The 22311-nt window shown below is 46.2% G+C and overlaps 2 protein-coding genes across 5 annotated transcripts; both read right to left on the minus strand.

The window, feature by feature from the left end:
- Window positions 1-915: 915 nt before the first annotated feature.
- Window positions 916-7778, minus strand: june (JunE proto-oncogene, AP-1 transcription factor subunit). 2 transcript variants are annotated; one of them, XM_008402364.3, is made up of 3 exons: window positions 7496-7778; window positions 7176-7282; window positions 916-4551 (listed from the first exon to the last, which is right to left on the minus strand). In XM_008402364.3, the coding sequence occupies exon 3, from the start codon at window positions 4443-4445 to the stop codon at window positions 3489-3491; it is 957 nt and encodes a 318-aa protein (XP_008400586.2). In that variant the 5' UTR covers window positions 4446-4551; window positions 7176-7282; window positions 7496-7778; the 3' UTR covers window positions 916-3488. The 2 variants fall into 2 exon arrangements, with proteins under 2 accessions (XP_008400586.2, XP_081469719.1); XM_081613593.1 differs by lacking the exon at window positions 7496-7778 and having other exon boundaries at window positions 7176-7308.
- A 4167-nt stretch (window positions 7779-11945) lies between these two features.
- Window positions 11946-21484, minus strand: LOC103460259 (leukemia inhibitory factor receptor-like). Of its 3 annotated transcripts, XM_081613609.1 has the most exons (18): window positions 21351-21484; window positions 20409-20560; window positions 20181-20334; window positions 19063-19326; window positions 18861-18987; window positions 17688-17824; window positions 17472-17611; window positions 17239-17398; window positions 17111-17172; window positions 16732-16851; window positions 16003-16225; window positions 14706-14885; window positions 14522-14626; window positions 13649-13816; window positions 13422-13550; window positions 12621-12708; window positions 12487-12550; window positions 11946-12419 (listed from the first exon to the last, which is right to left on the minus strand). In XM_081613609.1, the coding sequence occupies exons 1-18, from the start codon at window positions 21409-21411 to the stop codon at window positions 12066-12068; spliced, it is 2688 nt and encodes an 895-aa protein (XP_081469735.1). In that variant the 5' UTR covers window positions 21412-21484; the 3' UTR covers window positions 11946-12065. The 3 variants fall into 3 exon arrangements, with proteins under 3 accessions (XP_081469735.1, XP_008400587.2, XP_081469736.1); XM_008402365.2 differs by lacking the exon at window positions 16732-16851; XM_081613610.1 differs by lacking the exons at window positions 11946-12419; window positions 12487-12550 and having other exon boundaries at window positions 12615-12704.
- Between the last annotated feature and the right edge of the window lie 827 nt (window positions 21485-22311).

Genomic DNA, 22311 nt, shown 5'->3' on the forward strand with positions numbered 1-22311 from the left:
AACCAGCTTCTAACCAGCTGCTAACCCGCTGCTAACGAACTGCTAATGAGCTGCTAACAAGCTGCTAACGAGCTGCTAACCAGATGCTAACAAACTGCTAACGAGCTGCTAACAAGCTGCTAACGAGCTGCTGACGAGCTGCTGACGAGCTGCTAACCAGCTGCTAACGAGCTGCTAATGAGCTGCTAACCAGCTGCTAACCCGCTGCTAACGAGCTGCTAATGAGCTGCTAACCAGCTGCTAACGAGCTGCTAACAAGCTTCTAACGAGCTGCTAACAAGCTTCTAACGAGCTGCTAACCAGTTGCTAACCAGTTGCTAACGCGCTGCTAACCAGCTGCTAACAAGCTGCTAACAAGCTTCTAACGAGCTGCTAACCAGTTGCTAACGCGCTGCTAACCAGCTGCTAACAAGCTGCTAACCAGCTGCTAACGAGCTGCGCTGTTTATAACAACCTTATTAAAGGTTGTTATAAACCTTTAATAAGTTTGGGGAATATTCCTGGTTTATTAATCAGTTTATATAAAACTTTTATTTTGGAGACTTTTGATCCCAACATCAGCTGAGATGGTCGGGACCGAATGAAAATATAAATTCATAAAAATCTGGAGAAATAAAGATTTAACAAATCAAAACATATTAATTATTAAAAAAAATATTTAAAAAATGATTAAAACGATACTTTTTATTATAATTTCTGTCTCTTTTATTTTGATAAATCCGAGCCTGAGTGGTGAAGTTCAGAGTTTCTCAACGTTTCCTTCATTTCCTCAGTTTACAGTAAAACTCAACTAAAAGTTTTGTAATCATGAAACATCAAATTTCCCCTGATTTCTCAACACGAAACCAACAACTTTACAGTTTTACATTAAAAAAAAACCCCGACGTGAAAATTTACCCACATTATTAAACTCAGTTTTTCCTCATCAAGCGATAAAGTTTATTCAGAAACAACAACACGGCCATGACGGGGTTAAAACGTTTCACCACAACAACAAAACACAATAAATAGAAACACGAATCTGATCGTGTCGGCATAGAAACAGGTTCTGTACTTCTGTGCAAAAAACATCAGGGAGGTAAAGAAAAAGCCTCGTTCAAGTTCAAGAATAAATATTTGATCCTTTTCAACCCGTCAACCGGAAGTTCTTCCTCCCGTCGTCCATGTTGGTTTATCACTGAACCGGAAGTTCTTCCTCCTGTCGTCCATGTTGGTTCATCACTGAACCGGAAGTTCTTCCTCCCGTCGTCCATGTTGGTTCATCACTGAACCGGAAGTTCTTCCTCCTGTCGTCCATGTTGGTTCATCACTGAACCGGAAGTTCTTCCTCCTGTCGTCCATGTTGGTTCATCACTGAACCGGAAGTTCTTCCTCCTGTCGTCCATGTTGGTTCATCACTGAACCGGAAGTTCTTCCTCCCGTCGTCCATGTTGGTTCATCACTGAACCGGATTGATGCTGTTTACTGTCAAATCTGTGAAACGTGACTGCAGGTTAAAACGCTCCGAGATTTAATGAAAACACAAAGCAAACGGCTTCATCAGAAAACTTCAGCTCAAAACAGTTTTATTTACATAAAGTTAAAAAAAAAAAATTCACTGAAATGATTTCAGTCGTGAGTCTTCTGCTTCCTGATTGGTCTAAATGCTGATGCTAACGAGCTGCGCTGCGTTTTTCCTCCATCAGGAAAAGTTTCAACCAAAAATCTGCCACATTAAACATAAAACAAACATATTTAATATGTAAACATTTATGGGAGCCAACAAAGACTAAAACTACATTTATTGTGGTTAATCCTGCCTGTAGTTAGCCTCGTGCTAGCTGCTGTAGCTACACGTAAGCTAGCTAGCAAGTTCTTCTTAATTTTAAATACATTTTAAAATAAAAGCAGTGTAAACAGTCGGTTCAAGGAAAATGTGAAACAAATATGCTAGCTAGCTTGTAGCTAACGTCACATCAGCTGCTGCCCGATAGCTACAGGCAGCTACAGCTACAGCTGCTTATGTGCAGCTGTAGCTGCACGTAAGCTAGCATGTATGGCGTTATTTACGTTGATTCTGTTTTTATCTCACTACTTAATGTTTGAAAAGTGACTTTTAGACGTTTCTGTCAAACCAGAAGCTTCATCGATTCTTTGATGCTAAGCTAACGGTTGGTTGTTTTGCCAAATTTGGAAAAACTTTGTGCTCTTTGTTAGCTAACTGCAACCAGAAACTCCATCCAACTTTTACATAAGTCGTCAGTCATTCAGTTATTTTCATGACTGATTAATATCTTTTATGTTTTTTCTAAAATCACTATTTAAGTTTGAAACAGATTTTTGGTCTTTTTCATTTTTACAATGTAAACCAATAACAATTCTTCAACTGCTAGCATGCGAACGCTAACGTTCTGAAAACCGTCCTGCCCCCGAACAAGTTCTTCTTAATTTTAAATACATTTTAAAATAAAAGCAGTGTAAACAGTCGGTTCAAGGAAAATGTGAAATATGCTAGCTAGCTTGTAGCTAACGTCACATCAGCTGCAGCCCGATAGCTACAGGCTAGTAGCTGTAGTTGTTGCCATGCTAGCTTCTGTATCAGCTGCTAGGTTAGCTGCTGCATTAAGCAGGTTTATATATTACAAATATTTCAGCTAGATAATCAGTTTTTCAGCCACAGAGTCGATATAACTAAAGGATGCTAAGATCCTAATGCTAATGCTAAGCCGTAAAAAAGTTTAGTGGAATAAATACAGTTAAAGCTCAGTATGAAAAACTAATTATTTTTTGTATGAAAGTACTTTTATTTCAGAGCATCATGACATATCCCCTCCAGGATTTTATGACTGTTCTTGTTAGTAGCTGCTGCCACCTGCAGGTGGGAGGTAGCATCATTTAAACACAATGGGAAATTTGCAGTAAAGTCATAATTTTCGTTCCAGGATCTGTTAAATTCGCGTTAATTTCCATAAAAACTGGAGGAACAGATTATAGTTCAGCTCAGAATAAAAAAACTTTTAGCTGCTCAGCAACAAAACACCAACAAATTTACATCCATGAATGTTTTCATGCTGCAGAAAAACATGTTTTCCACCAAAACGTTACATAAAACACCTGATCAAATTGTTGATTTTATGATGAGTCGGCCATTTTAACCGAAAAGCAGAAACGTTTGTTTTAAACTTTTTTTTTTGTGGAAAAACTGGAGATTTAAAATATCATCAACAAGAGAAAAATTACAGTTTCTGACGGATTTGGATGAAAAATGTTCAGTTCAAAGTTAAATTAAAACATTTTTACAAAGTTTTTTTTTTTTTGTTTCCATTTTTTGGAAAATTCTCCTCAAATCTGCAGAGTTTTTATTTTCAGTTTTAATCCTTAAAATGTTGAAATTAAAATCTCCGGGCAGGAAAACCAAACAGCCCAAACCGGAAACGTTTCGACTGGCTCCGCCTCCGCTGCGGTCCGATTGGCCGACGGCTCCTCGCCTGCGCAGGCGCCGTCCGCGCTCAGCGGCTGGAGTCCTCGCTGCCGGTTCCAGACTTGGCGGCGGCGGCGGCTCCGGTCGCCACGGCGATCTGGCAGCCGTTGGTGACGTGGCTCATGACCTTCTGCTTCAGCTGCGCCACCTGCTGGCGCAGCATGGCGGCGGTGGACGCCAGGTCCGAGTTCTGGTTCTTCAGGACCTTCACCTTCTCCTCCAGGCGGGAGATCCGCTCCAGCTTCCGCTTGCGGCACTTGGACGCGGCGATGCGGTTGCGCAGCTTCTTGCGCTCGGCTTTGATTCGCTCCTGCGTCTCCAGGTCGATGGGGGACAGGGACGGCGGGGACGACGCGGGGTCCCCGGGCGGGTGGGGGACCTCGGGGACGGTCTGAGGGGCGTCCGGGCCGCGGCCGTACGCCATCTGCCCCCCGGCGTAGGGCATCTGCCCCGGGGCGTAGCTGCTCAGGTTGGTGTAGACGGGCGTGTCCCCGCCGGACAGCAGGTTCCTCTGGTAGGACGCGGGCGGGGACACGTGTCCCCCGCCCACCAGCTGGTTCTGCTTGTGCAGGTCGGCCAGCGCCTTGACGAAGCCGTCGGCGAAGCCCTCCTGCTCGTTGGTGGCCTGGCTGCGGTACAGGAAGGGGTTGGCGGCGCTGGAGGCGGGGCTTGTGGACACCAGGCCCTGATTGGACTGGATGATCAGGTGCTCCAGGTCCGGGGTCGCCAGCTTCAGCAGGTTCATGTCCGCCGCCGCCGCCGCCGCGGACGAGGAGCCGGGCGCCATCAGGGCGCTGCTGCCGGGGAGGCCCAGGTTGCCGTGGTTACCGCTCCTTCCTGCCGCGGCGCTGGCCCCGCCCAGGAAGTGGTGGGACGCCGCCTTCTTGCTCATCAGCGTCTTCCCGCCCGCGTAGCGCTCGTACTCGGCCACCTGGCTGAAGATGGGCGCCGCCGGCGCGTCGTCGTGGTAGAACGGGGTTTCCATGGCAGCCGTCACGGACAGGGAGGGGCCGGAGGGGGGAGCCGCATAATCCGATTAACCTGAACGCCTCAGCAGATCCCCGGTGCGCTGACGTCAGCAGGACGAAGCGCTGCGGAGGAAACAGAACCAACAGAACCATCAGACCCAACAGAACCAACAGAACCAACACAGACAGAACCATCAGACCCAACAGAACCAACACAGACAGAACCAACAGAACCAACAGAACCATCAGAACCATCAGACCCAACAGAACCATCAGAACCAACACAGACAGAACCATCAGACCCAACAGAACCATCACAGACAGAACCAACAGAACCAACACAGACAGAACCAACACAGACAGAACCAACAGAACCAACACAGACAGAACCAACAGAACCAACACAGACAGAACCATCAGACCCAACAGAACCAACACAGACAGAACCAACAGAACCAACAGAACCATCAGACCCACCAGAACCAACACAGACAGAACCAACAGAACCAACACAGACAGAACCAACACAGACAGAACCAACAGAACCAACACAGACAGAACCAACACAGACAGAACCAACAGAACCAACACAGACAGAACCATCAGACCCAACAGAACCAACACAGACAGAACCATCAGAACCATCAGACCCAACAGAACCAACACAGACAGACCCAACAGAACCAACAGAACCATCAGACCCATCAGAACCAACAGAGACAGAACCATCAGACCCAACAGAACCAACAGAACCATCACAGACAAAACCAACAGAACCAACACAGACAGAACCATCAGAACCATCAGACCCAACAGAACCAACAGAACCATCACAGACAGACCCACCAGAACCAACACAGACAAAACCAACAGAACCAACACAGACAGAACCATCAGAACCATCAGACCCAACAGAACCATCAGAACCATCAGAACCTTCCATCTGGAAAAGATGGAAGTTTTTCTACAGAAATGTAATTTTGACGCGTTTAATCCGTTATTATTCTGTAATTTAGCCGCCTGTTGCTAACAGGAAGTAGCGGTTGCTAAGCAACATGGGCCTCTGGTAAGGCACAAAGGATGAGCTGATACCTGAGATATCATGTCTGCTGGTTGTCCAGCTGTTAGCATGTCAGTCTGCAGTCAGAGGCCTCTTCACATTTACTGTGACACTGACTGCTACTGGATTCCAAAAGTATCCGGAATCGGATCAGACGTTTTCAGACCAGAGTTTCGTCCATCCCATAACGAGCTGCAGCGTCGGCCGAGGTTTCCCTCCAGGCGACGGACTCGGCTCCACTTCCGACATTTTGTTTCCTGGAACGTCGGATTCTGCTGAGGCGGCGATGAAACGCGGCGAGGTCAGGAAGGAGATTTCTCCACGAGACGGAAACAGGTTTCTCACTGGCCACAGAACCAGGAGGAGGAATCCAGGAAAACCCAGGAAACTCAGGAAAACCCAGGAGGAGCCAGGAAAACCCAGGAAGACCCAGGAAAACGCCAGGAGGAGCCAGGAAAACCCAGGAGGAATCCAGGAAAACCCAGGAAGACCCAGGAAAACCCAGGAGGAATCCAGGAAAACCCAGGAAGACCCAGGAAAACCCAGGAAAATCCAGGAGGAGCCATGAATCCCTTCTGACTTGAAGAGTTTCACCTGCTGATGGACGGAGGGAAACGTTCTGAAGTGTGCGGCTGACATTTCTTTTGGTATTTGGACAACGAGCAAAACCTTAAAAAATAAAAACCAAATAACTGAGAAACTTTGTTGGGTTTTTCTGTGATTGAAAAAGATAAACAGAAAAAAAACACAATTAAAACTGCAAAGTGTGGCATGCATGTATACTCAGCCTTCACTCCGATGCCCCCCAAATAAAATCTAGTGCAAAAAGTAAATTAAACGTTCAACTTGAATGTAGCTGATCTGAAACAAAATGTCTTAATATCCAACCAGAGGTGATTCATGTAACGGCCTAGTCAAAGTCTAGACCTGAATCTATAGAACCGTTTTAAAACTGATGTTCTCCCTCCAACCCGACTGAGACGGAAACGTTTTAAAGATTCAGACTGCAGACGTTTAAAGCCGACTAAATATAAACGCGCTCCACACTTTTCAGAGTTTACTTATAAAACTTGGTTGAAAACTATTTAAATATTTTTCCTTCTTCTTCATGTGGTCATTTTCTGCCACATTAAATCCAAATAAAACAAACTGAAGCTAGAAAAAAAAGATAAAAAAAAGTTAAAATCACGTTCCAAAAACTGAAAACAAATAAAATATCTGAAGAGTTTTTATAGCAAAACGTGACAAATCTGAGTTTTTTCCCGTCATTTAAAGGCCACCGCTACTGATCGCTGCCCTCTGGTGGACAGATGAGGCAACAGCAGCTGAACCGGACCGGACTCTTTCTGCTTCATTCACTTTATATTTACAATAAAAAGTGTTTCACTTTGATACTCATTCATCTCTCTGAGTCAAATTCAGTAAATGCGATAAATAAACGAGTCACTGAAACGACATTTAAAGATGTTTCTACAGAAAATAAGAGAAATAAATGTGAATAAAACTGCGAAATGTTTCAGTTTCCGGTTAAAACGTGAACAATAAACTAAAAGCAGCGACACAAACCGGATCAAGATAAATCTGCGTTTCGATGGTTTTTTGGGGGGGGTTTTTCCAGCAAAAAGCGGCTCAAGTTGCCGTGAAGTTCAAAGGCACCGACACCGACCGCGTCATCATCCGGACTCACCTGCAGAACCTCCGCGGGCCGCCGAACCGGTACCGGAGCGGAAAAAAACCCCCGGAGAGCCGAGAGGGAAGAGAGGAGAGGAGGGAGCCGGAATAATGTTTGATAATCTGGGAGAGAGAGAGAGAGAGAGAGAGCGGGGTGAGTCAGACACACACACACACACACACACACACACACACACACACACACACACACACACACACACCCAGCGTGACTCACGTGATGTTTTCTCTTCATTTACACATTTGTAGTGAAGTTCAGGTTAAATGTCAGATTTTTTTCTCTCTGAGCCTGAAAATGAACTAAAATATCACCAGAACCTTTTTGATGATCCACTGGCGGCTCGTCAGAACCCAGAAGAAGTTCTGGTAGGAAGCGCTGCAGCGGAAAAGTTGAGTGGAAGGAGAAACTGTGTGACAACACAGATGGAGCTGCACCAGAACCAGAACCAGAACCTCAGCGTCTGGAGGGAGAGCAGAAAGAGTTTCATCTCTGGTTGGTTCTGCTGGTTCCGGTCCACTGGGTTTGGACCAGAACATTTTACAGTTTCGTGATTTGAAGCCTCGTACCGAACCAAACTGCTAAATGTACCAATAATTAATTCAGAATTGTAATTTTGGTGAGTTATAGTGGATGGAAGTCAAACCAGCCTGTTCCCCTCCTGGCCTGTGGGGGCGCTGCACCAAGAACCGCTGAAGGAAACGACACACTGAGAGCAACTTCCTGTTTCACCAGATCCAAAGATGGAGGATTTCTGCTGCTAGCGCTAGGCTAGCACGTTAGCTTTGGTTGTATTTACCCAGAATGCCCTGCGCTGTGGTCCACTTCCTGTATACATTGGAACCACAGTTCAGGTTAGTGTTCACACCAGAACTGGACTTTCTAGATAAACGGACTGGAGTTCCTTTCTGGTTCTGGGAACTTCGGTTTCCGCAGATCCTCTGAACCGGACCGGACCGGACCGGGTCTGGACCAGAATCTGATCTGAAATGATTAGCTTCAGAGCATGAGGTCTGAAAACAGACTGTGTGTGTTTGGATCCGTCACAGCCGGAGTAACTAGTGTAACTGTAGGTGGAGCAGCAGAACACACACACACACACACACACACACACACACACACACACACACACACACACACACACACACACACACACACACACACACACACACACACAGCCAGTCTACGGGGAGATGACTGATGGAACAAGTGAAAGCCAACACAACTGTTCTGGTATTTTGATGATGTTTCTATAAACACACTGAAACGACTCGTACAGTTACAGCTCTAAGTCTGGACTTTGACTAGGCCATTCTGCCACATGTGTTTCCATAACGCATGAGAAGAAACTTTTGACTTTCAGAATGTTTTTATTCCATAACCATAAATGTTGAACCTCAGACCGTCTGGGTTTTTTTTTACTGAAGTTTCTCCAGCCGGATGGAGGATTTTGTCGGCCATTTTAAGCCACCTATGATTTTCCTCCACCTGAGCTGCGGCTCTCTGCAGCTCCTCCAGACTCAACATGACCTCATTTTTTGCTTTTAGTTTCATTAATCTGAATCAGATCAGTCCTACAAATTAAATTATTCTGATTGGTGTGGAGATGCTGGTTTTCCTCTGGAAGCCTCAAACATCTGAAAGTCATCGGCAGGCGGTGACGTCACTGCGGTGACGTCACCGCGGTGATGACGTCACCGCGGTGACGCCGAGCGGCTCGGGACACGAGGAGGAGAGTTGAGGCTTCGCTTCGGGCAGCGACGTCAGAGAACAAACATCCAAACACAGAGAGGTTTCATCTGGAGGGGAACCAGGAGGAAGAGGAGGAGGATGAAGATGAGGAAGAGGATGAAGATGAGGAGGAGGATGAAGATGAGGAGGAGGATGAAGATGAGGAGGAGGATGAAGATGAGGATGAAGATGAGGAGGAGGATGAAGATGAGGAGGAGGATGAAGATGAGGAGGAGGATGAAGATGAGGATGAAGATGAGGAGGAGGATGAAGATGAGGAGGAGGATGAAGATGAGGAGGAGGATGAAGATGAGGATGAAGATGAGGAAGAGGATGAAGATGAGGATGAAGATGAGGAAGAGGATGAAGATGAGGATGAGGAGGATGAAGATGAGGAGGAGGATGAAGATGAGGAGGATGAAGATGAGGAGGATGAAGATGAGGAGGATGAAGATGAGGAAGAGGAGGATGAAGATGAGGATGAGGAGGATGAAGATGAGGAGGAGGATGAAGATGAGGAGGATGAAGATGAGGAAGAGGATGAAGATGAGGAAGAGGATGAAGAGGAGGATGAAGATGAGGAGGATGAAGATGAGGAAGAGGAGGAGCTTCTTCAGCCTGTTTGGATCAAATCAGGTTTTTTTAAGCCTTTAGTTGATGGTTAGTCGACAGGAAATTGGGTAACGAGAGAAGGGAAGACATGCGGCAAAGGTCGCCAAGCCGGGAATCGAACCTGCGACGTCGAGGACTAAGGCCTCCATATGTGGGCCGTGGTGAATCCCCCGAGCCGCCACGGCTCACCCAGTAAAAAACGCCAGAGTTGAATCAACACCCAGAAGTGTCTCTAGGTGTCCAGGTCAGCTGGTGTTAAATTCAACAACAGAGTCACATTAACATTAACACCAGTGTTGGTGTTAAAATATATGAAAAGTAACACCAGTGTAGAGTTGATCACAAAACGTAATGTGGTGTTAAAAAGTAAATAATAGACCCAGAAGGTGTCGATATCAATCAAATCCAGTGGAAAATATTCAGACTAATGTTAATGTAGCAACAAAATGGCTGTCAATATTTTAACACTTTCAAAGTGTTACTTTAACACCAGCTGACTTGGACACAAATAGACACTTTAGGGTGTTAATTCAACACCTGCATTTTTACAGTGCGCCCAGGTTGAACCAGTTTGTCGTTTTGAGTCGAGTTCTGATTTTTTTTCTCCCCAAATCTGCAAACATTTCATAAAAAAAAAAAATCTACAATATTCTGAACATGTTTCTATTTTTCTGCTTCTGAATCATTTGATTTAAAATAAAATGTCGTTGTCACGGTTACGCATCATTAGAACGAGAGGAAAACCTTCTTCCATCGGGTCAGAACCAGAACCTTTGTGATAAAAACCAGATTTAGATCCAAATAAATGGCTGCTGACTCAACTTTTTTTTTTTTATCAAAGTTCAAAATATTATAAATCAAGTATTAGCAGATTTTTTGTTGTAATTTAAAATAACTCAAAAATGATTGTTAAGCATTAAAAGATAATTTGGGTAAAAATTAATCAATATTTTTCTTCTCGCTCCATAAAGCAAAAACAAACATGATTTGGTTCCGATTTATGATAATTATTCACTTTATTCAAGTTTACAGATCCAGTCAGAAACACAAACTGAAAAACACAAAAATCAGTTAAATTCAACCTGTTGATTCACTTTATTATTCATTTGTCTGATATATTCGTAAAATTCTATAAAAACCTGGAGCTGCTTCAGTTATTTAAACGTAAAAAGAGTGAAGAAAATAAACATGATGCAGCTCTGGCGCCCCCTGGTGTTCACTCTGCGTCATCACCAGCTGCTCCAGGGTTTATTTACAGCAAAAATAAGTCACAAAGATTTAATATCTACAAACATTCAGACTTTAAAGAGGCGTTGAATTTAAGTAAAAAAAAACAAACAGCAGAAAAGACAAGTCCTAGTCCAAGTCTTCCAGTTTCCAGACATTTAAAACAGCAGGACAGCAGGACAGAAGGACAGCAGGACGCGTCTCAGCTTGTTCTGTTCGCACTAGAAACATCACAATCTTTCATTTGTGAACAACAAAAAGAAGATGGAAAGTTTCATCAAGTCCTGATTGGAACCAGAATACGATACGAAAAGCTCAGTTTTTATATTCAGGATGGTTTCAAATGTAATTTAGAAATGTTAAGATGGAAGGAAAACTCACCATTACAATGAGTACGCTACATAGTAGCATGGAGGCTACATGCTAGCATTAAGGCTACATACTAGCATGGAGGCTACATACCAGCATGGAGGCTACATGCTAGCATTAAGGCTACATACTAGCATGGAGGCTACATGCTAGCATTAAGGCTACATACTAGCATTAAGGCTACATACCAGCATGGAGGCTACATACTAGCATTGAGGCTACATAGTAGCATGGAGGCTACATACTAGCATGTAGGCTACATACTAGCATTGAGGCTACATACTAGTATTAAGGCTACATACTAACATGGAGGCTACATACCAGCATGGAGGCTACATACTAGCATTAAGGCTACATACTAGCATGTAGGCTACATACTAGCATTGAGGCTACATACTAGCATGTAGGCTACATACTAGCATTAAGGCTACATACTAGCATTAAAGCTACATACTAGCATGTAGGCTACATACAAACATTAAGGCTACATACTAGCATTAAGGCTACATACTAGCATTAAGGCTACATACTAGCATTAAGGCTACATAAAAACATTAAGGCTATATACCAGCATTAAAGCTACATATTAGCATTAAGGCTACATACCAGCATGTACGCTACGTACTAGCATGTAAGCTACATACGGTGTGACGTTAGCTGCCCTCATTTTAAGATCTGCGTTCCTCTGTTATAAATCTTACTGTTTGCTATTTTTTCCTGCTTCTCTCCAGTTGTTGTTGCTCCCAGTAACTTTTTGTTTTCATTCCTAGCTTAGTGAATCTGTTCCTCCCTCCTGTCGCCACGTGCTTGGACAGTAACGTTGTCATCCAGTGACAATCTGCAGGACTTTTATTTTGAAGTTCACGTTTGGATCAGATCGCTGGAGTCACGTCTTTAAAGATTTAATTCCCCCGATTCTGCCGTCATGTTTCCCTCCATCTTGTTGTCGGCTCATTGGCGTTGCTGCGGCGCCACGATGTACTCGGACACACAGATGATGGGTTTCTGGGCCGCCCGGTTCTGACCGAACACCTCGGCCAGAATCTGGGGGTGGTAGCCGCTCGGCCGCTCCGGGCCCGCCTGCCGCTCTGGGTCCGCCACCGTCAGGCTGTATGTCAGGTTGGGGAACACGGTGGGGGCCGGGTTGTTCTGGTAAGGGGGCGGGGCCTGTGACGTCAGAGCCATGTCTTCCTGCTCGGTGGTGTTGTTGTTCAGCGGCGCTGCAGGTTTGAGGAGCAGCTCTGGGACGGCCGTGTTCTCCTCGCCATGGCAACCCGACTGAGGGAAAGCGTCAGCGCTCTTCACCTGCAGGACATGGAGACGCTAATCAAAGAGATGATTAAGGGTATGAAAACTTTCGGTCTGAACTTACAGGTGAAGTGAACCAGTTGGCCATCTTTGGCTTCGGGACCTCGGGGTAAAACGTCTCCTTGATGCTGTCGGGTCAGAAAAACAGAGTCAGAGACGACACGTCTGGTTCTGTCCCGGTCCGGTCCGGTCGCTCACCAGGCCCAGTGTCTGCAGCACAGCACAGCGACGAGGAAGAGGACGACGAAGACGGCGCCCATAGAGATGAAGATGTTGCTCAAACTGTCTGCGGAAGGAAAACATTGAGGTAGAACCAGGAAAAACAAACGACCCAAATCCTGAAATGTTGCTGCAACGCCTCCGACCTGCCAGCAGGGGCAGCATGACGCTCCGTTTCCCCCACACTTTCTGCCGATTAACGGAGAATTATTCCCTCCCGGTTCTGATGCTATGCTCTCATCAAGCATCGCATCAGAACAACTGCCAGGTACTTGTTTTGATGCGTTGCCGTGACAACGAGGATTTGTTTTTTTTTCTTCTACAGCTCAAACGACACCTGAACTTTGACCCCCCCGAGTCTTTCCCGTTGTTGCTTATTTGACACAAACCGTTACAGGGAACATGAATCTGACGCGTCACGATGTTTATAAATAATTCCCCAGGTTTATTTAGAAACGATTTCAGTTCTGGTTCTTCAGCCTCGAAGTGAAATATTTTAATCTGTTTCGTTCCCAACAGAGAAAAAAAAAACAAAAAACGTTTCACTGCCAGGGCTAGTGGTGCATCATGACGGACAATAGAAGATCTTTGGCAAACAAAATGGATGAATTTCAAACGTGAATACATAGATTCTGCCGTCTGTTGGCGCCCGGACGCAGCGTCAGCATCGTGTCCCCTACTCCAGCATCTCTCTGCCGAGCAGGATCTCCTCTGCAGCCAAACGGAAACCATGGCAACCGTCATGGCCGCTCTCGTTTTGGTCTGAGGGAGGCTCCTCACCCTGGTCGTTCAGGAGGACCTGCAGGGTGGTGCCGCCATACGCGCCGCCCGCCGCCCGCGCCGCCACGGTGAAGGTGTAGGAGCCGCTCGGCAGGTTCCTGGCCGTCAGGCTGGAGTCCGCTGGGTTTTCTGAACCAGAACATGAAAAGAACTCTGATTTGTAAACCTGGTTTTAAATCAGCCTTCGGGTTTCAGAGCGAACCTGAAGCCTCACAGGTGAGCGTTACCTGTGGTCACGCTGAGGGGTTTGTCATCGTCTCTAGAGTAGTGCAGGACGTATCCATGGATACAAGCAGGCTGCTGTGTGAGAGGAACCGGATCCCAGCGGATCTCCACATCGGAGCCTCGCTGTGTGTAGGACAGAGGCTGGAAGAGCTCCGCTGGTTTTTCTGGAACTGAGAGTAAGGCATCAGGGGATGACGTCTATGCTAATGATGCTAATGCTGCTGACTGCTGCTAACTGCTACTAATGCTGCTAGCTGCTGCTAACTGCTGCTAACGCTGCTGCTAATGCTGCTGACTGCTACTAATGCTGCTAACTGCTACTAATGCTGCTAGCTGCTGCTGCTGCTAACTGCTACTAACGCTGCTGCTAATGCTGCTGACTGCTACTAATGCTGCTGCTAATGCTGCTAACTGCTACTAATGCTGCTAGCTGCTGCTAATGCTGCTGACTGCTAGCTGCTGCTAACTGCTACTAATGCTGCTAGCTGCTGCTAACTGCTACTAACGCTGCTAACTGCTACTAATGCTGCTGACTGCTACTAATGCTGCTGCTAATGCTGCTAACTGCTACTAACTGCTACTAACGCTGCTAACTGCTACTAACGCTGCTGCTAATGCTGCTGCTAATGCTGCTAGCTGCTACTAACTGCTACTAACGCTGCTAGCTGCTACTAACTGCTGCTAATGCTGCTGCTAATGCTGCTAGCTGCTACTAATGCTGCTAGCTGCTGCTAACTGCTACTAATGCTGCCAGCTGCTGCTAATGCTGCTAACTGCTACTAATGCTGCTAGCTACTGCTATCTCTGCTAGCTGCTACTAATGCTGCTGCTAATGCTGCTAATGCTGCTGCTAACGCTGCTAGCTGCTGCCTCACGTTTCTCCGTGAAGAAGCCTTCCTTCCTCTCCAGGAGCAGCAGCGGAGCGCCGGCCCTGCAGGCGTAGATGGACACCGAGTATCTCCGCCCAGCTGCGGCGTCCTCTGAGGACGAACCAGAGGACATGTCAACGGGACAAACAGACCAGCTGAGGACTTTACTGGATCATGGACTGGATCTCACTGGGTTTTATCCTGACTGAGTTCTGACTGGGAGGCAGCTTCAACCAGCCAACAGGGTCATCCTCCAACACTGGGAACCAGTCCACTATGTAGCCACAGCTAGCTTCTGGATGGTGGGACCAGGACAGGTTGAGGCCCCCATCACTCCCAGTGAAGCAGGACAGGTTCATACTGGTTTCACCTGAAAACAGAGACACTGAGAGTCAGATGAGGAGAAGAAGAAGATCTGATCTGACTAAAGGAACAAACGAACCGTCCAAAACACTTTAATCATCTGGAGGAGCCAGCAGTTACAGCTGAACGACTCCAACGAGTTTCACTGAAGTCTGAAAGGTTTAATCTGGAAACCAAATGGACTTCTGCCATCCTGACTAACCAGCAACTAACCAGCAACAAACCCAGCAACGAACCAGCAACAAACCAGCAACAAACCAGCAACGAACCAGCAACAAACCAGCAACTAACCAACAAGGAATCAGCAATGAACCAGCAACTAACCAGCAACAAACCAGCAACAAACCAGCAACTAACCAGCAACAAACCAACAAGGAATCAGCAATGAACCAGCAACTAACCAGCAACAAACCAGCAACAAACCAGCAACTAACCAGCAACAAACCAGCAACAAACCAGCAACTAACCAGCAACAAACCAACAAGGAACCAGCAACAAACCAGCAACTAACCAGCAACAAACCAGCAACGAACCAACAAGGAACCAGCAACTAACCAGCAACAAACCCAGCAACTAACCAGCAACGAACCAACAAGGAATCAGCAACAAACCAGCAACTAACCAACAAGGAACCAGCAACAAACCAGCAACTAACCAGCAACTAACCAGCAACGAACCAGCAAAGAACCAGCAACGATTGTTTTCACGCCGAGATCTTCAGCCTGGAGAGAAAACGGCCCAGTTAAAGACCAAACCTGAAACCGTCTCCTCTCCTTGATTTTCCGTATTTTACAGATGTTTGGAAAATGTGAAAAACTTTATCGATCCCAAAGGGAAACAAAGAGTCGTGACCAGCTGATGGATCTGTGCTTCCAGCTTCAGACGCCGAAGCTTTAATCTGACGGTTGGACCGAAAATCAGGGGGGAAAATAAAGTAAAAACCTTCTGGAACCCTGGAGGATCGTTGACCTCAGTAACTTTCAAAGCTTACACAGAATCTCTGAATCAGAGAAAAAACCCAACCATCTGAATCATGATTATAAAAACCTGAGTGGTTCTGATCAGCGTGTCTCAGTGAAACCGTCCAGAACCAGGACCTCAGTAAAACATGGACTCCATCGTACCTGGCGGACTGGTGGCAGGAACCGTGATGGCGGATGGGGGGGAGCGGCCATGTTGGTTCCTCGCTGTTACCGTGACGACGACGACGACGGCATCCCCGTCCAAAGTGTAGTTATGAACGCCGGCACCGACTTCCTCCTTGTGGAGCCGATCCGAGCCGCTGGTTCTGGTCCAGGTGACTTCGTATCCGGTGACGTCTCCGTGGCTCTGATTGGCCAGAAGCTTCTGCAGAAACGGCCGCAGTTAGACGACAACAGACTGGAGGAAACACGACGACCAGGAGTTCACTAAAACACAAGACGGGATGAGGGTCAGAGGTCGGGATTCAACCGCAGGACGTTTTCATAACGACACCGACCGCTCATGGATCCACCGTCGTCGTGTTCTCAGAAACAGGAAGTCGCCTGCAGCTGCGTTTCCTTTAGCCATAAAGTTGCACAAATTGATATTATGAAAGTAAATTCGCTGAATGGAAACAAGCTAGTTGAAAAAAAAAACAAATCCTGTTTTCTGATAAAAGGCTGTCGTGTCATGATGAGCTGGTTTCATGATCAACAACCAGACGTTACTACTGGCGGAAACGCAGAAGAAGACGACAGGAAGTGGTAAGAGGATGATGGTTTGTTTTTTTTCCACCAGAGCTCTCAGCGCCACAGTTCATAAAACGTTGTGTTTAACTCCAACATGTTGAATCCGAAACGCTTCAGGAAAATGGCCGACTACAATTTCACCAAAGCGCCGCAGACGTAGGCGGGGCTTGTCGTAGGCGGGGCTTGTCGCTCCGACGCCTGAACGATCGTTTTAATCTCCAATGACGCATTTTTTTCATCACATGTTGATGCTGCACATGGCTGCAACAAACAGGAAGTAGAGTTAAACTAGCAACAACCAAACATCTCAGGAAGTTTCTCAGGCCTTCGTGCCTCTGGTAAGGCGAACCAAGTCAGAAAAGCTAAAAAAAAAAATCAGTTTTTAGTGAAACTGGGTGATTTATTTTGAATGCTGCCGTTTCTCCTCTTCCCAAACGTTGATGGAAACACGGCTACGGTGAAGGTCCGAAACCTTCCTGTGGCTGGAAAACGTTCCGGCGAGTAGAAGCTGAAGACTCACCTTCCAAACCATCACAGTCTGGTTTCCCTTCTTCTGCATCCACACATCCACAGCATCGGGAACTGCAGAGCCAACAGGTCAGTGACTCACTGTTCAGACTCATTTCTGTGTTTTCTTCAGAAACTCACCGTCTCCCTCCGTGTGGAAGGAAACTCTGTCGCTCCAGTCGCCCCAGGTCCAGAAATGTTGGGCTGTTCCACACCGAACCTTCACCTCATAGCCCCAGTTTGGCCTCAGATCAGTTAAAACTGCCGCCTTCAGCCCGACTCCGTGTTGGATCTGCAGAAACTGCACCAACACCACAACTCAGATTAAATGCGATGCTTTCACTGTCGGGCGTCGTGCTTCGCCGTAAACGTACGGATCCGTCAGCGTCTGAGACGATCATCTGGCAGCTCAGGTTCAGGCTGGAGTACCGGCCCACCGTCCAGCTCCAGAACAGGCTGACGCTCCTGGCTTTCACGCCACCAACGCTGAGACCACGTGGAGCCAACATGTGAACTGGAACACAGAAACTGTTAGCCAGGCTGGTTTTCAGAAGCCAGGAGGTTTTAGCGTTAGCGGCGGCTAACTGCACCTCTTCTGCTCAGATCTGCAGAGTTTTGGATCTCCACCTTTCCTAAAACGTTCTGAGCTGCTAGAGTCCAGTTCCTCTCACCGCCTTCAATATTTACCCTTTTGGAGCATCTCAACTCTGAACCGATGACACACGGGCTGCAAGACGAAAATAAGGTTTAGGTCTGGACTTTGACTAGGCCCATCCACAGTCATCCTGATGCAGATTTTCAGCTGTTTGGGATCATTTTTACCATTTCATGTTTTTGTGGCATTATTGCATTTGTAGTCTTGCTAACATGCTATTTTACAAGTTTGATTTTCATGCTAACATATTAGCATAGTGCACAGCTCATTGGATGCTAAATTGCTAATTCCTCATTCTCAAATCTGCTAACCCAATTAGTTAGTGAGAACAAACTAACTTTCACGTCGTCTATAAAGCTACATATTCACTTGTCAATATTTTCATTAACTGATCAGAAATTCAGAAATCACTTACTAGCATGTTATTTAGCTAGTTAGGTATTCAGACAAACTTGCTAGCTAGTTGGTCAATCTTACATTCCCTTGTTAAAATTCACATAACTTAGCTTAAGCTAGATATTTATCTTAAGCTAAGTTATTGAGACAAACTTTTTAGCAAGTTTGTCATGAGAATATTTACATTGTTGCACATTAAAAATATTAAAACAAACACAAGCAAGTTAGGAATCCTTGCTAACCACTGCAGCAGTAGGACGCTAGTTAGTTATCTAGCTGATGTTAGCTGTCTAGCTAACATGCTGCTTAGTGTGACGTGTCGATATGTTTACTAGACATCCTGGCCAACTTACTATCTTCCTAATTAACTGGATAGAAATCCAGAATGACTTGCTAGCATACTGGTTAGCTATTAAAACAAACTTGCTAGCATGCTGGTTAGCTATTAAAACAAACTTGCTAGCATGCTGGTTAACTATTAAAACAAACTTGCTAGCATACTGGTTAGCCTGTTATATATTCCCAGTGCGTATCTCCCTGTCCAGGACGTCCTGGTTGACTCAGAGACTGAAAGGTCTCCAGGTCAATATTGTTTCTAGAGAGAAGAAACTTTCTCCTTCAGCACCACCAGGCAGCCATACTGGTTCAGGGTCATGACCTTTAACCTGCTAACAGAGGCTGTTATAATCTTCCTCTCTTCATTTCCTTTTACCTTCCATCCAGCTGATAACTTGTCTGACTCTTGACTTTCACCATCGTGTTTCTTCCTTCGTTCCAACGGCATTCCACCGACCTCAGATCCCGAGTTTCACACCGAAGGTCTCTGTCACCAGGCGGGTCTGAATCAGGGAACAGAACATCTGAGCCGTCTCCCCAAAGGGAGGTGAATCACGGGAACGCCACTTCTTACTTACAGCCAATGTGAACAGTCGATCCGAACCTTCTTCCCGATTTGGTTTCACAGAGGACAGTCGCACCGAACTCCATGACGGGTTTCAGCCGCACAGTCAGGGCGTATCTACGCTCACTGATCTTGGTGGTGTTGCCTGTGTGTCCATCCAGGTACATTCTGTCAAAGTGCTGGCCGTCTGGGACTCTGCAGCAGAAGGAGGCCGAGCTGCCGGCCGGCAGCACTGCGTCCTGGGGGAAGACGTGTCGGTTGTAAAGTGCTTCTTCATCTGCAGAAACAGGAGATCGGCGTTGAACCACAGCGGAGGACGACGACGACGACGTCTCGTCGGGGCGGACAGGAGGCCCAGACGGAGAACCGCGAGGCTCAACCTCCGGGCTCACAGCAGATGAGTTACCATGACAACCTTATGATGTCACCAGGTGACTCTGAACCGTCCAATAATCACTGAGCGAGTCAATGCATGGATGAGCCATGACGAACCTGGATCTAGAGCTATAGATCTAGAGTTATAGACATAGAACTACAGATCTAGAGCTACAGATCTAGAGTTATAGACATAGAGCTACAGATCTAGAGTTATAGACATAGAGCTACAGATCTAGAGTTATAGACATAGAGCTACAGATCTAGAGTTATAGACATAGAGCTACAGATCTAGAGTTATAGACATAGAGCTACAGATCTAGAGTTATAGACATAGAGCTACAGATCTAGAGTTATAGACATAGAGCTACAGATCTAGAGCTACAGATCTAGAGTTATAGATATAGAGCTATAGATCTAGAGCTACAGATCTAGAGTTACAGATCTAGAGTTATAGATATAGAGTTATAGATACAGAGCTACAGATCTAGAGTTACAGCTATAGAGCTACAGATCTAGAGTTATAGACATAGAGCTACAGATCTGGAGTTATAGATGTAGAGCTATAGATCTAGAGTTACAGATCTAGAGTTATAGACATAGAGCTACATATCTAGAGTTATAGACATAGAGCTACAGATCTAGAGTCAGCACACGGCTTCAGTTCTTCCAGCTGGAAACCAGAGATCAGGCTGAACCTTCGGAGCCACATAAAGACGGTTACAAAGTCGGCCTTCTAGGTTCTGAGGTACTGACCCGGCAGAGTCCGCTCCTGGCCCGGTCGGCTCGGCTGGTTGTCGATTTGGGCTCTCAGCCTGACGGTGTGAGCAGCGCAGTCCATCGGCAGAGGAGACGTCCAGCTCCAGGAGTGGGCCGACCCGACGAGGCCCGGCGCCACCCAGACTCCGTCCTGAAACGTTCCCAAAGCGGGTCAGAACCAGCAGGACCGGCGGGCTTTCATCAACCCGATGCCGTCAGACTCACCGAGTGAACTTCCTGGTCCTCCACCAGAACCGTCACGTTGTAGAGAATCGGGTGGTTCAGAGCCGAGCAGGACGGGGCGTCTTCCCACTCTACCAGAACCGTCTGGTCCGATCGGCCGACGGTCAGGTTCTGAGGCCCGCATTGAGACGCACCTGAGGAAAGGACAGGTAACGTTACCATGACAACCCCATGGTTGTGATCATCACTGAGCAACGTTTCCCCGGAGAACCTGCCGAGTCCAGAGGCTTGGTGCCGGTCCAGTCGGTCAGCCAGCGACCCGCCGGGTTTTTCAGTTGGAAAATGTTGAAAATATCACTTGATAATTAACGTGTTTATTGGAAGATTAATACATTTTAAAAAGACTTAAATAAACAAGCAATGCTCAGCCTGGTGGGGGGAACAACCTCAGCCTGGCGGCCCGCCAGGCTGACGGTAAACCTTTAATCTGGATTTAATCTGGACAACCAGCAGCGAATACTCATAAATATTCACAAAACCACAAAGAACAGCAACCAGGATATGGAGAAGTGAAATAAAATTACGATGAAGCCCAAATAATAAGAGAATTAAGTCATAAAATCACAAGAATTAAAATTAAAACAATGTGAGAACAAAGTCGCCGTCATCAGAATAAAGAAATAATCTGAGAAAAATAAAGTCATAATATTAGGTGATTTTATAATCCAGCACAAACAAACACTAAAATGTTGTTTTACAAATACATGAATGAATATTTAACCTTCTAATAATCAGCAGCAGAAACTGAAACGACTGAATCTGTTTCTAAACAAACGGATCACAAATTTAAATTCTGCTGATTTTCAGATTCTGGTCGGATTTAGTTGATTTAGTCTGACGGTTGATTCCCTAACAACCTGCTAAACTGGTCCACAATCCCGTCAATCTGAGCGTCTAAACACGTTCTGCCTTGTTAAAACTCACCTGTTTGGTTCTGTTGACTCAGCCGGATCAGAACCAGGAGCAGAAACCAGAACCGGGTCATTTTAGTGCCGATTTGCTTCCAGACGCAGTAGATCCGTCACCGGGACGATCCGCAGGGACTCAGCTGTCAGAGGGAAACGTCCAGCTGTGGTTCTGATCCGTTAACAAACAGAACCGGGCCGCTGAGGGCTGTGTTCCTCCCAGCAGCCAATCAGGCGCTGCGGTTGTGAAATCCATGAGGAGTTCAGAGCAGGAAACGCAGCTGCTGCTGCATTCCAGTAAGAGTTAGTCAGACTCTGCGGCCGGATCGGACCTGCAGAACCGAGTGACTGGAAATGATTCAGACTGAAACTGCAGCAGGTCCAGACGTCTGATTCCACAGAACACCAGCAGCGCTTTGGATCAGAACCAGAACTACTCAGATTCATGATGCAGCAAGTTTCCTACTAACAGGAAACAGAAGAAAAAGTTACAAGTTGAAGGATCCGGAGCTGGAAAAGCAGAACCACTCAGGACGTTTCCACATCCAGACCCAAACAGAACCTCTGATTCATGCAGCATGTCGGAGCAGCTGCAGGTAGTTTGGTATTTAATAACTGGGGTTTTCATAGTTTATACAAATAAAAACATGAATAAACCTGGAGATTAAAATGCTGCAACATTATTAAATCATATTTTAGCTAAAAACCCAAATTCAGCCTCCAGGAGAAACAGATTTACAAAGTGAGTCACGAACCCGACCGGTTCCTCAGAACCAGAGCAAAGCAAACGGGTCGAATTAGGGCCCGCTGGGAAAGCCATCCATCAGATCCATTTATACTCTGATGGTTTCCTGCTGCTCGTTTTCACTCGTTACAACAAAACGTCTACATTTAGCCACTGAGGAAACATTTTATAAAGTTTCTCCACTCTGAATAAATGACGTTCTGTCTTTATGGGAAAGTTTCAGTTCCTGTTTCTG

Source organism: Poecilia reticulata, chromosome 12, assembly GCF_904066995.2.
Source record: "Poecilia reticulata chromosome 12, P_reticulata-male-v2, whole genome shotgun sequence".
NCBI classification, from domain to species: domain Eukaryota; kingdom Metazoa; phylum Chordata; class Actinopteri; order Cyprinodontiformes; family Poeciliidae; genus Poecilia; species Poecilia reticulata.

Excerpts from the sequence above, each read along its gene's own strand:
- june (XM_008402364.3), bottom strand. The coding sequence starts at position 4,445 with ATGGAAACCCCGTTCTACCACGACGACGCGCCGGCGGCGCCCATCTTC.
- LOC103460259 (XM_081613609.1), bottom strand. The coding sequence starts at position 21,411 with ATGACCCGGTTCTGGTTTCTGCTCCTGGTTCTGATCCGGCTGAGTCAA. Across the intron at positions 17,825-18,860 it reads AGTTATCAGCTGGATGGAAG|CCCGTGTGTCATCGGTTCAG; the intron begins GTAAAAGGAAAT and ends TTCGTCTTGCAG. Across the intron at positions 17,173-17,238 it reads CTTCCACACGGAGGGAGACG|TTCCCGATGCTGTGGATGTG; the intron begins GTGAGTTTCTGA and ends TTGGCTCTGCAG.